We start from the raw sequence: 16,977 nt of genomic DNA, 5'->3' as shown, positions 1-16,977 counted from the left end.
CATCACAAAGAGAGGAACAGTGAGGTTAGAATCGTATTTGGAAAAAATATGTTGATTTTGTGGAATGAAAAGTAGTGGAGAGGAAAGCTTTGAAGCTGAGCAGGAATTAAGAAGTTGCACATTTTACACCTCAAATGAAAATGATTGGAAAAGTTAAAGCTAGACACAAATAATTCTAATTTGGATGTAAATGCACAAAAGCTGACACATGTTGATTGAAATACTCATTGAACTGCAGACAGTAATGCGACCGTTCTTTTTTGTGTGTGTTTTTCTGGGGTTTCTCTTTAACGGTGAAACTGTCAGACTTCAGCTGTGTAATGACATGAGGCCTTTTATCCAATCCAATTTATTCCCCATCAACTCATGGCATGCGCAATTTCCTTTTGATGATTTCATGATGTGGCCATATCCTCATACTGATACCTAATAAACAACCCAAACTATCATCTATTTCGATAAACAGACAGCATCATTACCTTAATTTCCTTGGCTGGTGTAGCTTCCTCAATCGTTTTTTCATACTGCTGCTTCAAAGCCTGAGTGGAAACCTTTGGTACGTCCTCTCCTCTGACAAGCATAACTGAATTAGACACGAGAAGAAGGCTGCCTCATTAAGTCATTCGTAGTGGGGAAGCTCAGGGGGTTTGGAAAGAGAAATAAATCATTTCATTAAAAACCTGAGTAGTTTTCATTTTCTGAAACCATGCAGTGGTGATTGCCCAATTTCCCTTTCCAATATTTTACTTTCCTGACTTTGCCCTGATTAGATTTGCTGCTATGCACTGAATATAAAATCATCAGAACTCCATCTCATTTTCAGAGCTCTTCCCTTATTCAGCGTGTAGAGAGAACAATTATTATTATGCAGGACGTAAGGGGTGCTGTGATAAAAACCTGTAAATCACAGTATAAAAGGCATGAGCAGAATAACCTGTTTCATTGTAGTGGTTCCCGTAACTGGCAGCCGCGTCGTTCTGGTGGACTCTTTGATTGTGGCTCGCCTGTGAAAAGACAAATCAACAGTATACTGGCAACTGCACTCAAGCCTTGGACTGTTTTTAGTCAATGAGATATAAAAGGCTCGGTATAAGGCTCATTTACTAAAGAATTAATAGTAAGGTCTGTGTGTATTACAGGTAGGATGCTACCCTATAACTTATGACAAATACCTCTTCGAGAGAGAGGGCTGTGGTGGGGGTGAGCTCTCTGGCACTGCTTCTCGCTGTCACCTCGGAGGAGCTTGACATCTCCTGTCAAACAGAAAAATGGGAATGTGGACATGCTGAACCCCTCTCAGTGTGCCAACACACTCCCACAGCTAAAAAATAGCCACACACACACTAAGAAAGAAGTTTTATCACCTCATGACAGCGAGCTGTTGGAAACAGCGGGACGGAAGCAATTTTTAGACCATGAAAAAGGTTAATAAAGCCCCTCTGTGGTCGGTAACAAATGTTTTTCCATTACTATGCTGCTTCTCAGGGAGCTGCTAAGTTTGAATGCTGCCAAAGGAGGATTTTGGTGTTGGAGCAATAGATTACAAAAATTGTATAAAACTGAATCAGCCTTTTCCTCCACTGTGATTCATGCAATTTTGAAGGAGATGAAAGAGATGGATGATATTTGAGCTTGTATCCTCTGCTGTTAACATGAAAGATACATGGAGGGAGGGGGTTCTGTGCTTCAAAAACCACTTATGTCATAATGCGAGCTTTCCTGATGCAAAACACGCATTCAATATTACACCTGTGCAAAAAAAAAAAAAAAAAAAAAACTTGAGGGGAAAGTGGTTTTGCCTTTGCTGCATAGAAGCAAAGGCAAAACCACTCGATGAAATACACTCAGACATTTCCCCTCATGTACAACTATGTAAAATTTAGCATTCAGCAAGGTCCTCGTGGCTCGATGAATCCACTCTGCTTCCACGCCTGAATGAGCAGATGGGGAAAAATGTATGAAAGGCCGGAATTGACCTTACTTCACTGAGATCTGGCCTCTGTCCCAAGCTGCTAGTAACACGTTCTGGCATTTTCCTCACGCACTGGATGACAGAGTCACATGGACAAGCAAAGTTGAAGGTGCCCTCTTTGATTTGACCTGCCACGACACCTCAGCAATGCCAGCAAAGGTTTTCCAATAAAACGCTACAGTAGAATTCAAATTATCCAGTCGTTTTCACGTTTCTCACGTTACACGGAGCTTGTGATCAGACAGGACAGCGAAGCCCTGTTTTCCAAGTTATGTAGGAAGAAGAAAAATGTTCCCTTTCATCTGCCACCTTCACTATCTCTAACAATTCATTAGTTTAGGAAAGGTTACGCAGTCCATATCACAAACATACTTCAGCCTCAGATTTTCCACTCTTGCTTTTGTGACATAATTCCATAGTGTAGTGGTTTATTTTTTTATTTTTTGCTGGCTCAGCACCAGTAAAATACCAAAATTCCTTTTGGGACTGCATAGATTCGGATGTTTGGTGCAAAACTCTTCCACATTCAAATGTGGACAGATACCTGGTGTGCCTTCAACTACCCCCTTGTGATGAGGAAACGGCTTAAAATGCACCATTACATCTGATCATAAAAAGCAAATGTATGAAATATATTTCCTTGGAAAATAACAACTATAACTAATCTTTTGTTTTATCTAAAATCATCACAGCTTGTCAACACATAGAATATGTATTGACCATGCTTATGGTCTCACCTGGACAGATCTCTGCTGGAAGTGAACCTGGGTGATGGTAGACTGAGAGGAGGAGGCGGCAAACTCCTGGTTCTCAAACTGTCTCTTCACACTGGCCAGCCCTCCAGGCAGCGAACAAGCCTCTGACTCATGCATCATCTATCAGCAGAAAGCAGATGGCAAAAATCACCCCAGAGTGTCCATCTACACAGGTGTTATAGATTAAAACGGTCAAATGGTAATAATATCCCATTTTCTCCATGTTTGGCATAAACAAGTTTCGTAAGACTTATTTTGTGGCACTTGTGTGTATTTTTGCTCATAAAAAATAATATTTACTGAATGAAAGTGGCCACTTTTATGATTAAATTCCATTATACCTTGTATAAGCCTTATCGTTTCCTTTTGGACAGACTGTCAATCTGCTGTTTCTCTCAGGGGATTGGATCTTACCTTGATAAACTAAACTCTGTTCTCACTGTTTGTGTTATGTTATATTTGTTTGCATTATGCTAGTACAAAAAAGTGAAAGAAATTGCATTATGCTAATACTTTCAGAATCCTAGGCACTATAAGTGCTCTTTTAACCAAGAAATCACTGCTGTGCCATTAACATTCATTTTTCTTTAGAACTCTAGGTTGTAAAGATTGGATGTATCTTCAAATAAACCTGAGAAACATGCAGGTGCCCAGCAGGAATTCATTTGCTTTTTGCATATAGTGCAACAAAGATTGAAACAGCAGTGGAAAATATAGTCTTTCAGATTATTCGGTTAAATAAAACGCAAGGAAGGAATTATTCTTTAAACTAGAGCTTACAAAGTAACAATTTCTTGGCAAAGAAAGGAAAGGAGGACGATTGATGATCACTGAGTAAATCACATCTGTATCGAGAAAGCATTCTCGCCCTCTGAGATCTGGGTAAGAATGCAATCTGACTTTTTGATAAAATAATCTCCTTTTGGGATTGTTAGTTACAGCCTAAGTAAGACATTTATATGTTGACTTCTGCATACACAGCCAAGTTTGTGGCTGTTGATATTTGTGTTTGTGTGTGAGAATGTATTTGTAACATACTGACTCGCCACCTTCCCTCTTTTATACAAATGAGGGCTACTGTGATATTTGCAAGTTATTGCAGAGCAGTTCTGGTTGCTACAACAGATATTGATAATGATAATCATTCACATGGCCATGTTAGAGACACATTCGGAATGTATTGAATATGTCTCCTTTAAACTGACGTCTAGATGTAGTGAAGTCACGAGCCATTTAGATTGCGAATTACTATATACCTGTAGGAAGAGCACTTTTGTAAAATTGACAGTGTAGGAATGGACTGGTACTTTTCTATGTAACATTCACATGCATTCACACTTTGATGAACACATCAGAGAGCAACCCTTTCCTCTTGCCCGAGGATATTTCACGATGCAGACTGTAGCAGCCAGGGAGAAAACACCAACCTTCCAGTTAGTGGATGACCTGCTCTACCTTCCAAATAAAAAAAAATCCACACTTGCCCCGCGGGCAGTCTTTTATGTTCAGGTCCTCTAAAAGAGACCTGGGAGCTTGAGGGTCCTGCGGGGTATCTTTGTTGTTCCTAGGACTGCACTCTTCTGGACAAAGATGTTGGATGTTGCTCCTGGGATCACTTGATAAACCACTCGCCCAGTTTGGGGGTCACGGCCTCAGTTGTTTCGATTACCACTGGGGGACTGGTATTGAGCCATGTGCCTGTTCATCTTTGCTGCTATGATGTCTGACAGGAGCTTCTGTTTTGTGCTGAGGCAGATCGTGGCTCAAGAGTTGGGAGTTCGTCTTGTAATCGGAAGGTTGCCGGTTCGAGCCCCGGCTTGGATCATTGTGTCCTTGGGCCTTGGGCAAGACACTTCACCCGTTGCCTACTGGTGGTGGTCAGAGGGCCCGGTGGCGCCAGTGTCCGGCAGCCTCGCCTCTGTCAGTGCACCCCAGGGTGGCTGTGGCTACAATGTAGCTTGCCATCACCAGTGTGTGAATGTGTGTGTGAATGGGTGGATGACTGGTTGTGTAAAGCGCTTTGGGGTCCTTAGGGACTAGTAAAAGCGCTATACAAATACAGGCCATTTACCATTTTACCAAAAATGACATTTTCATATTTCTAATTCAACAAATGAGATACTGAACCTGAAAAAGTGAGCCCGAGATGTGTTGTGATGATTTTGTTGTTGCATATTGGATGTTTCGCAGGTCTTTAGGCAGATCCCTTCTTAATAACTGCTATGAGTAGCTACATTGGTGAAATTGCGATAGTTTAGATACTACAAGAATAGACAGACTTTGTAATGACACCCTGATTACATTTCTATCAACACAATTTGTACAGGGCATATTCTTTTGTATTCTATGTATTGTGACTCGTTGAATAGACAGCCTTGCTATATTATTAATGAATACTCTTGATCAAGACCTCTGCTATTATTAAGCATGCTGTTACGTGTATATTGACATAACAAACAGCTGTAAAAGGTGGAGAGCAAAAAACCATGGAAATTCCATCTGGTGAGTAGCCTCCTCCCTTTCGTATTCACAGCTACTGACCCACAACCCCGCTCCCCTCACACCCACATATGCATACACATCCAGATGCAGCTGTCAGTAGACACCACGTGAGAGTCAGCTAAGGTTGGAGTGCTTTACAGTGATGTTAGTGCTTGTTGCCTTGCAGACCCCTGACGAGCAATGAGTTTATGCAGTGGAAATCACTATCATGGAGCTATTTGAGCCATTTTTCTGTTAGTGTGTGTTTATAGTTTGCATGCTCTGGTTTGTCACGTGCAGTAGGGTGATAGTGGGAGGTGGGTTCTCTTCTGGAAACATGCCAGAGTGACCAGATGAATGCTCCACATTGATTATTTATCAGCTTCAGATGAAAGTTGACGATGGTTTTAATGAAAAACTGAAGCCTCCATCCTTCCCCTCTTATGTTGTCTGGCAAAGAAAACATTAACAGACTTCACTGCAGCTGCTTCAACCTTGTCGTTTACTGTAAAACATTTAAATGGTGGGAAGTAGTGATAGGCTTTTATGTGCTTTAGGATGAAGAGCATATTTTACAAATAAGGAAAAGGTGATTTCCAGCAGGTACGGTTTTGTTTTAGAAACAGAGCAGGCTTACCGTATTGGCCTTGGCTTACAAAACTGCTCCCACAGTTGAATTAGTGATTTTTAAAATTACATGCTGACTCTTCTAAGCCTCTGAGACTTTTTTGTCCTTGATGATGACTAATGACTCAAGGATATTCTGGAAGTTTTTTTTTTTCATTTTTTGTGGGTTTAATTAAAGAAGAAATAATGTTTGAAGCTCTGATGATGACTATTTTTCTTTAAATTATGCCTACAGTTACAATGAGTAGGCCATGGTAGTTTTTTTGCTCTATCATTTTGTACAGTAACAAATTGAACAAATGTGTTAGACCTTGATTTTTACATAATCCACTGGTTAAATGCTGACTGAAATAGTTTACTGAAAAGGTTTTAGTCTCACATCTAATAAAAAAGTGATCAAAATAAATCTTATAACTATAATACACACATGGCAGCACGGTGGCACGGTGGTTAGCACTGTTGCCGCACAGCAAGAAGGTCCTGAGTTCAATTCCACCATCAGGGGTCTTTCTGTGTGGAGTTTGCATGTTCTCCCCGTGTTTGCGTGGGTTCCCTCCGGGTACTCCGGCTTCCTCCCACCGTCCAAAGACATGCACTTAGTGGGGATAGGTTGATTGGATAACCCAAATTGTCACTAGGTGTGAATGTGCGAATGGTTGTCTGTCCCTGTATGTTGGCCCTGCGACAGACTGGCGACCTGTCCAGGGTGTACCCCGCCTCTCGCCCTATGACAGCTGGGATAGGCTCCAGCGCCCCCCGCGACCCTGGATAAGGATAAGCGGAAGCGAATGGAACTATAATACACACATAGAATAAAAAATCCAGGTTGATCCGGTTTATCCTTCCTCCTGGTTACCGGTTACGGTTCCTTCAGGCATTATCCTCCCCAGTGGGCAGAGTTCTCTGTTCACGCTCAGTCTGACACAGTGTTGCTGATCATCATCATTAGCCCAAGTATAACACGACCACCTGATCCATCCAGTATTCACCAGATAGTCTGCCTCTCTCAAAGCCAAATCTAACCTCATTGTTTAAACTTCTGATTTCCTGGTCGTATATTTAGGGCCTGAGTACTGAGAGTGTGAAGGCTCTATTGTATGTGCTCCATTTCTTCTTATTATTCAGGCAAAACAAAGTGCCGTTTTGAGGGCTTTAACATGCTCAAAAACTCATGAAATTTTGCACAAGTGTCAGGTCTGGTGAAAAGTTTTGTATTGTAATGGTTTCACATATCGGCGGTACAAATGACCCTGGAGCGTTGTTAAATGAAGTCCTACGAATACATAATTTGAGCTACATGAATGAACTTTGGCCCACATGTGTATCATGCTGAGACGAACAAAAAAGTCAGTGGGACCATTGACGCAAACCCAACAGGAAGTCTGCCATTTTGGATTGAAGGTGATTTAGCCATTTCCATGCCTTTTTTCCAAGTTTTGTGAACTCCTCATAGAAATTTGATTGGATCAGCTTCATATTTGGTCAGTCTCAACTACACACCTGGGCCATATTAAATTGCGGAGCTTTTGAGTTTTCAGACAAGGGTGTGGCCGTGGCGCCACGGCGAATTTTAATCATTTGCCATGAAATTCTTATTTGCTTCTGACATATGATAAGGCTCCGCCCCTGAACATATTTCAACTGCTATATTTGACAGCAGCAACAGCGCCACCTAGTGGGAACAGGAAATGTCATGTTTTACACTTTGGGGTACAGTATCCGGTTGTTCAGTGACGACGCGACGAATCCTACTTCCGGGTCTAAAGTAGTCTGCGTTTAATATGGCTTTTGTGTTGTTAACATGTTTAATGTTATGTATTTTCTTCTATTTGATCTCAAAAAGCTCCTAAAACAGTCAGTGATCACTGTTGACCTCCCTCGGCTTTTATTACCGCTAATCATTTATTTAAGCTCAGTTTTTAAAACCTTAGGATGTAACTACAGCCGAGCCCATGCAGCAGTATATGAATGACTAACCTCGTATTGTGGATGGATTATCTCAGTTGTTCTCCTGGCTGAAGTTTGGTCCTTTTACAGTATCTTGCCATGCGATTACATTTGTTCCTGACCACCGAGAACACTCACGTTAACTTTAGCTGGTTTATATTATGCTAACATAGCTGTGTCGCTAGCGGTCACGTAGCACATCATTATATACCAGCTAGTCCAACTTCAGTAACCCTACAAACGTCACTGCTTTTTAGTTTTCTGTCTTCATTTATGCTGGAAGTGATAACAGAGCTGTACGTTTTAATTTGTTTCCAAAACCCCGCAGTCAGGACGTGCTATATTGTATTTAGATAGAAGCTAGCGAGCTAACTCCCTGCTAACTTCTAACTCCATTAAATGTCATAAATTCCGTTTTCATGGATGCCTGGATGTTAAACTCAATTGTTACACCTGGTAGAGCAGAACGCTGATCATTTTATTAAAGATGAAAGACTTTAGACAGTTTTTCAACTCTCAGTAATGCCATAGTGATCGTTTGATATATGGACCTGCAGCGGAGTTTAGGTCCAGACACGGCTAGTGACGTCAGACTGAACAACCAGATAGAGGTGGGTGACCCACGTAGCCTGAAATTTCTCCAGGAAAGCATTAAGGGGCTGGACTTGGCAATACATTGAAAACTGTGAGTTTTCACAGCAGGGTGTGACCCCAAGCAGCATGGCGAACATTGACGTTTTGCCATGAAGAACGAAATTGCTATAACTCAAAGAAATCCAGTCTGTCTTATACTTTGATGCACTGTTCCTCACAGGTTGTTTAGATCAACCTGAAAAGTAGTGAGAATAAACATCAGTCCCTCTTGATGGTTCAGTGAGACAATTGTGAGTTTAAGTTGAACGGCGCACCCAGGTGGCAAGTTGATTCACCCTGAAACAGGAAGAAGCTTTTGAGGGGCTTGGAAAGCTCACAAATTCTTGAAATGTTGCACACTCCTCCAATGTGAGGACGGCTTTCTTGATATGTAATTATTTTCATGTAATATTTTAAAATGGGTCCACAGTGCCCCCTACAAAATTTCAAAAGACCAGCCCCTGCTCTTTGTTTCATCTATGAGTCTGAACACTTGGTAAGCTTATGTAAGATATCAAGATGTACAAAAAAGTCTCTTGGAGCAATAGCCCAAATCCAACAGGAAGTCAGCCATTTTAAAATTCAAGTGTAATTTTGGCGACATTTTCCCCTCTTTTCAGGCCTCGTACTTTGACAAACTCCTCCTAGGGATTTCATCATATCAACACAATCTCATGAAATGCATGCATGGAACCTAAAGACCGTTGTGATGTTAAATTGAGAAGCTTTTTATGTTTGGCGAAACGGGGTGGTCATGGCGGTACGTGGAGTTTCAATCACTCGCCAAAAAACAGTAATCTGCTGTCACTCAAAAACACAATGTCCAATCTCTCCCAAACATCGCAGGCATCAGTTGGGAGTCAAGCTCGGAAAGGTTTGATATGCCAGTATAATTTGTCAGTAATGGTTAGAGCGCCACCTAGTAGGACGACTATAATCATCATTGAACGAGATGAAATTTTAAGATGAAATTCCCAGTGTTTACCTTTGCTCAGTTCCCCATGGTAACAAATTCATAAGAAAGACTAAACTTTTCACTGAGTCTCTCTTGGTTCTGCATTCGGGTCCCATTTGCTAACGGGCCACATGGTCTTGACAGTGGCTGGAAATCTATTATCAATTGTATTATTACATTGTTACCAAAGCCTGTAATAGACAGCCAATGAGGTCATTTCACTATCTTTTAAATTAAAAAACAAAAAACCCAGTTATCATGCTGTTTTTTTCTGTTCACCTTTGTTTAAAAAGATGCAGAAGTACCTTTTATATTTTGTATATTTTGGTGTTTTTTGCACACACCAGGAGTGACACATGGGCCAATTAAATACTAGTTTGTATTGCATGGTTCATGCTACACAATACCTTATCTAAGTAGACAACACAATGTTACATCTAAAAACAGACATAAATTAAAATATACTAAGGCCCCTCGTGGGTCATCCTTTATATTACTGTTGTCTTGTAGCCGCAGTTAGTAATTGTTGCTGTTGCTGAACCCTCAGCTTGTTTTCATACTCAGAAGAAACTAGCTGTATATATTTTATAGGTGTGTCCGTTTCCTGTTAACAATGACTGAAGCTGGGCAAGATGAGGGACAAGTAGTGTTTTCTGGTGTTTTGGCATGTACATTGTTAATACACCTCTGGTCATTCATGTTAAACTGAGACCAGCGTGTGAGGCAAGCTGCTGCTGGCTCTGCTTTCAGCGAGCTAGGATCAGTTACGATGGGTGATTTCAGTGTTTTATAGTTTCCTTCTTAAAGAAATGGTTTATAAAATTCTTCTACTGCTTGTCATTGTCCGCTAATAGTACTTTTTTTGGTAATATAGTAGATTAATATTTACTCTCAAATTAATCAGCAAGGAAAGAGTGCAGAAAGGTGCAGACATCCATGTAGAGTGCAGACAGGCAGCACAAACAGTATGTTTGTGTGCTGTTGGGGTGCAGGGTGGGGGCATAAATTTACTGCTCTATAGTCATAAATTCTTAGCCTTAGTTGGCTGTAAAACATGACCAATGTCAACATGTCTTTCAGGAAGGAGATGGCAGAGTCCACTCTGTGTAACAATTTCATCTGAAGTGCGCGCACAGTACTGGCCATCATTGTAAGAAAGAAAAACCTACTTTGCACCAGTCTCTGGATCATAGTAAAAGAACAGCATGGCCCATCAGTGCTTTAGTCTACAGCTTCGCTGAGCTGTTCTCCTGGCTAATATCAGGCTGATATTGTGTAATTTGAACCCTGCATTAGTGGTCACAAGCAAAAGGGGTTGAAAAACCTCGCTTAAAATATTTATAATATGTTATGTTTTATAAGCTCATCTAATTTTTTCTTTAAATATTTGCTTAATAATTTACATGCTCAATTTTCTGTGAATGTCACTTTTTCTTTCTTGAAATTTTTACAATAATAATAGACTGTTTTCCATTCATCTAATGCATGATTTGGATCTTTTTTTCATAAAATACTCCATCAATTTTTATTTAATCATTACATAATTGTGTAGAATTTAGCTGACAGCCAAATGCCTGCTGATTTATTAGAAATATGTAATAAAATAAACTGGAATGAAAAAAACGATTCACTTCCAGATTGACCAGTTTTGTAAGAAAACACTACTAGATGATTCCTCTTGACTTCCATTCACTCTAGAGATTTGTTCTTCCCATCCTGTAATGGATTCAATACAAGCAGGACAGTAGATTTCCTGTGGGTGATTGTCTACTGTCTCTGTGGCTGCCTACACATCCCCACCTTCATCTTTCATTATGTGCATGTGCAAGTATAATCTTACCACTGCAGAGGAGGAGCTGCTGCTTTCTTTCTTGGACACGGCAGCCTGATACATTGCCAGCCGCTCTTTCACCGACACCGACTCAGCCTCCTGGTCCTCAGCGCTCGGGGCCCTCTCCTTGGGATGTCTACCTGCGCTGCCAGCAGCTACACACACAAAGAGATATTAACCATTAAGATGCTTATTTAAAATTTAAAAATTCCCAGCAAGCTAAACTGAACTTTATCCTATTGCTGGATATGTCTTCTCAAGAAAACTGCAGAAAATTTACACCTACTCATTACTTTTCTGGCACATCAGTGACTGCTGCGACAGAGCGTGCCATTTAATTGGACATAAGGGACAGTTTTGTGCATGACGAGTCTGTTACAGTGGAAGAAGCTGAATGAGGGAATAGATTATTTTTATTCGGCAGTTTAGACAGAATAGCACCCATTAAAATATTACATAACACTATAATACATTAAAACATACATAGCATATGTAGGTGTTGGTTGGGTTTCAAGCTCTTCTTTTTGCTGTTTGCTAGCAATTAAAAAAATCAATCAAAGACGATTTATATTGAGTTTTATGAGTTTTATACAGACATCTGATTTAGTTCAACATGCCACAGATATTTTAACCAAGAAATTGTAAGAGTCAAATGATCCTGATCAAATACTGACACATAAAAGAAGCAGGATACTCATCAGCCTACATGTTGCACAGAACATCCCTGTGGATGGCCAATTAGAGAGGACCATTGATTTTAGATTTGACTTTTCTGTGCTACAAAGCATCATTAGGCAACAGAGAAGGCTCCAATAAGGCTCAAAATACGCCTACACCGGACCTTTTAGCTCTTGGCATGTTTTCAGCCAACAACACCGTGGGATGAAGCAGACCCAAAATATAAATTATTCTCCCTTATTATATGCTCATGCTGTGACCTTTTGACATTTTGAAATGTTCCTCCTGGCTGTACTTTCACATTAGGTGCTTGTATTTTTTCTCGACATGTATGTTGGTATAACTTGGCAAAAAGTGGATGCCAGGAAGTTTGACTTCATAACAGAGGAAAAAAATATTTGAAAAATGTTGCTTCCTCAATGCATTTGGATGGATGGATGGATGGATTAAATAAATGTTCCCTTTGGTGATTCTGTAGTATACAGATAAGAGCCATGTAAAGTACACACTGCTTTGTAGAGTATATAGTGTTTGTGCTTATCTATCCTAATGCCCATTTATTAAATGGCTGTGGCTTATCATATTCCACTCATCATTTCTATGTCTTCCAAACGAATTCATTTAAAGCCCGATCTCTATTATTGAACCACAGCAACATATCAATGGAGTCTCAATGCTCCCCTCAGCATTACAAAAAAAGACTCATGACTTGGTCAGTGCCCCACTTTTTAATTTCAACTTTGGTTACATTTAACCTAACTGCTGCTTGGAACAACACGTCTATAAGAATATGCAGATATGAAAGAAAACTTCAGAATTTTAATTTCAGTAATTGTTTAGATAAACATAGTAAGCAGTGATGAGACCTAAGGTGTTTATGAAAAAAATAAATGGGAATTTGTTTATTGAACAAGGTCAACTCTTCTGCTTTCCTGAAGGCAACATTTTCCAGCATAATGTCAAAATGTTTTTTTTCCTCTTTCTTTTTTAACTTCTGTTATTTGAAGCTAAAAACAGAACAACAAATAAAAACCGTTCCATGATTGATGAAAAACGATTTACATTTTCTGTAAAAGAGATGCTCCTTTATTAGCTTGGAATTATGATGTCACCAGTGCTTATAATGGAATAAATGGAGGTTTGAAAGTTAAATTGTGGCCGTAAATTGTGGTGAAACACAGCAGAATGGTGATCTATGTTTTTGTTGACTGATACATGACCTGAATGGAATGTGATCCTGACTGGATACTTTTGTTATACTTCAGGCCCACATCAAACTGTTACGTGGTCACAGGCAGCAGGATAGTTAAAGCAAAGAAACCCTCCCTGCTTTTGTTTTAGGCAAATCAGCTTATGAAATGCGAGAGTGTGATCGTCACAGGGTTACATCATAACACACAGAAGAGGAAGTTGTGGCTGCTCGAGAGCGGTATCAACAGAGAACAAAGAGGCAGCAAGCTACAAATAAAACATTGTGCTATCAGAAAAGACATAAAACTACTTCACATCTGAATGACTTATTTTTAAGATTCACACTACAGTTTATTGCAACTATGTGTAACTTCTATATTATTACAGTGCAGTATTAAATGCCAGTAAAATCATATGTGTTATAAGCATGTATGTAGTGCTGTGAGATGTTACACTAAAAACTGAAATGCAAAATTGAAAAGAACAAAACTTTCAGTACAGTAAAGTGTCGTTGCTGGGTAACAGATGCAAAACTGTTTGCATGTATTGCAGATCAGGGGAGTGCCTGCCTGAGTACTGCGACACCTGAATGGGAACTTGAAGCCATTCATATTTCTGATGTTGTTTGACATGGGTGGCAACTACCCAGGATGCTTTGCGATTTCCAGTCTATTACTGTAGCTTTTCCACAATTTACTTTTCCACCATAAAACCACTACTATTATGGTTTCAGCATTTGTGTGGACACCAGCAGAACACATATGACAGATACTGAGGCACTTACAGTGAGATTACAGTGCACATTGAAAGACTAGGTAAAAATCTTAATCAGTGTAAAGACATTACAATTCAAATGGTTCAATGAGTATTGCTGTAACTATTTTTGAACTGAAGGCATTTTTATACGCAGTCCCTAATTTTCAAAGGCTAATAAATGATCGGACAAACTAGGATAATTCTAAATATAAGGATTGTTTTGAACACTAGGATGAAAATCATTTGTAGTCAATTACTGCCTGAGGTCCAGTTGCAGCTTGTTTTTGGGTCTGAGTATAGAGTTTTGTATTTAATACCTAAAAAGCAAACTCTCTTAGACTGACACCAGGTGACTACTTGGCCATTAGAGAATATCCCAGTTGTTAGACTTGGGAAAGTCTCTGGGGTTTCCAGTATGCCTTTTGTCATAATTTGCAATTGGTTATGTTCGGTACTTGTCCAAAGGCTTAGAAACAGGATATCTAAGTAGACACTCACTTTAGATGCCATTACCTTGGACTCCAGTAACACTGGGGAATTGCGGAGTCATCTCTGAACAGAATATGTACTTCAATGTGTATATTATAAGCATATATAGGACTACTTTCTTGCATTGGCACAATATGTCAACTTAAAAATTAAAATAGTACATGCATTTGTTACTTATGTCCTGGACAATTATAATTCATCATTATCAGGATGTACAAAAAGCTCCTTAAAAAGCCTTCAGTTGATTCAAAATGCAGCAAGCTTCACTTCATTGGCTCTCTGTTAAATTCAGAATTAAAACTAATTATATTCACAGTAGTACTCGCTCACTGTCTCTTTAGGGATTTGCTGACTTAGCTTAGCTCGTAGTTGACCCACTAACAGCATGCCCTATTCACCTGTCCTTCCTGCACTTTCTTGCTCATTGTGTCAGATGTTTAGTTACTCCTTGGCTTCCTTTAGTAATAATGATACCAGTAATAAATGTAGCCTGTTTCCAGCTTTGGAGGTCAGGATCACTGAATTGAAGAACCCACTTCGCAACCTTGAAAAATCCTTACAGTAGCTTGCCAGGCCCTATAGTTAGTGTAGCCGAAGATAGTGTAGCCACCATTAGCTCTCGCCGGCAGATTGTCCCGAGGAGCAAGGAAAACAAGCTGGCATGGGTGATGGTAAGGACAAAGTGTAGTCCTAAATAGAATCCCCAGGTACACCACAAACCCATTCATGCGTTTAACTGTTTTGGCAGTTCTGCTTTCAGACATGTGAAGCTAGAGACACCAGCAACAATAGGTCAATTATCTTCCAGGGACCAGAGCAAGTGACATTAAGGGAAATCTAAAACTGCTGTCTAAAGGTAAACAAGAACTCCATATAATTCACATCACCAGTAATGACACCAGGTTACAACAGATGGAAGTAACTGAAGTTCATATTCAATCAGTGTGTAACTTTGCCAAAACAACAACTCTGTAGTTTTCTCTTGTCCCCTTCCCAGTCGGACCAGGAGTGACATGTTTAGCTGCATGTTCTCCTTAAATTGCAATATATAATATCCACAACTGCACCAAAGAGTAAAACACTATAATGTGGATTATTAAACATTAGGTCTCTCTCTTCTAAGTCTCTGTTAGTACATGAATTAATAATTGATCAACAAATTAATTTACTCTGCCTTACAGACCCTTGTTACAACATGATTATGTTTGTTTTAATTAATTAACACCCCTTAGCTGAAGCACAGGCAGACGGGGGGTCACAGCAATCTCCCACTCCAGCTTGTTAATCAACCTAAGACCCAGACAGAGTTTTAATTCATTTGAATGACTCATTTGTCCAACTTAGTTGAAAAATTCAAAAACTAGTTTAACTTGCTATCATCTATTGTCTACCTGGGCCTTACACAGAGTTTCTGTCTGATTTCTCAGACTTTTTATCTGATTTAGTGCTCAGCTCAGATAAAAGAATTTTTGTGGGTGATTTTAACATCCATTTAGAAACTAAAAATGACAGCTTCAACACGGCACTTATTAGACTCAATTGTCTTCTCTCAAAATGTAAAAGAACCCACCCACCACTTTAATCACACTCCAGATCTTGTTTTAACATATGGGACAGAAACTGAACATTTGGCAGTGTTTCCTGAAAACCTTCTGATAATTTCCTAATAACATTTAAATTTACAATAATGGGTTACACAGCAGTAGGGAATAGATTTCATCAAAGTATATGTCTTTCTGAAAGTGCTGTAAAGATATAATTTAACTACTGTTATCTTCTTCAATGCCTTGTGCCAAAATAGTGCAGAGCAGCATCCCCTACAAAGTGTGGTTCTCCCGCTTGACCCTTGCTGAGTGCAGCGCTATAGGTATTACAGGTACTGTGCTCCAATGTTTTGTATCATATCTATCTAATAGACTCTAATTTGTTCATGTAAATGGACACACACTGAGGTTAATTATGGAGTTCCACAGGGTTCAGTGCTGGGACCAATTCTGTTTACATTATACATGTTTCCCTTGAAGGTATCCCATGCTTTTTCTCTGCTATGCCCATGACACCCAATTTTATCTATCCATGGAGCCACACCAATTAGTTAAATGGCAGGAATGTCTTAAAAACATAAAGACCTGGATGACTGCAAATGTTCTGCTTCCAAATTCAGATAAAATTAAAGAAATTGTACTTGACCCTAAAAATCTTAGATATATAACCAGATGCTTACTCTATCTTGGACAGAGGTGGAGTCTTCAGCTTTCAGGACCCTTTTCTGTGGAACCAGCTTCCAATTTGGATTTGGGAGACAGACACTATCTCTACTTTTAAGAGTAGGCTTAAAGCTTTCCTTTTTGATAAAGCATATGGCCTGGCCTGCATTTGTATAGCGCTTTTCTAGTCCCTAAGGACCCCAAAGCGCTTTACACTACATTCAGTCATTCACCCATTCACACACACATTCACACACTGGCGATGGCAAGCTACATTGTAGCCACAGCTGCCCTGGGGCGCACTGACAGAGGCGAGGCTGCCGGACACTGGCACCACCGGGCCCTCTGACCACCACCAGTAGGCAAACATGGGGTTAGTATCTTGCCCAAGGTCGAACCACCGACCTTCTGATTAGTGGCTGACCTGCTCTGCCACCTGAGCTACAGCCACCCCA

At 40.0% G+C, this 16,977-nt stretch overlaps 1 protein-coding gene across 1 annotated transcript in view; it reads right to left on the bottom strand.

Moving 5' to 3' along the window:
• xirp2a (xin actin binding repeat containing 2a) overlaps positions 1 to 16,977 on the bottom strand; it is an 84,050-nt gene that overhangs the window by 11,461 nt on the left and 55,612 nt on the right. Inside the window, exons 3-7 of the mRNA XM_026157815.2 lie at positions 11,211 to 11,356; positions 2,710 to 2,847; positions 1,173 to 1,253; positions 935 to 1,004; positions 480 to 583 (exon numbers count right to left, since the gene is read on the bottom strand). Coding sequence (XP_026013600.2) covers positions 480 to 583; positions 935 to 1,004; positions 1,173 to 1,253; positions 2,710 to 2,847; positions 11,211 to 11,356 — 539 coding nt within the window. The remainder of the gene's footprint in view (positions 1 to 479; positions 584 to 934; positions 1,005 to 1,172; positions 1,254 to 2,709; positions 2,848 to 11,210; positions 11,357 to 16,977) is intronic.

The sequence above is a fragment of the Astatotilapia calliptera genome, chromosome 23 (genome assembly GCF_964374335.1).
Source record: "Astatotilapia calliptera chromosome 23, fAstCal68.1, whole genome shotgun sequence".
Taxonomy (NCBI): domain Eukaryota; kingdom Metazoa; phylum Chordata; class Actinopteri; order Cichliformes; family Cichlidae; genus Astatotilapia; species Astatotilapia calliptera.
Note: the sequence above shows the minus strand (reverse complement) of the source record. Positions and strands in the feature narration are given on the sequence as shown.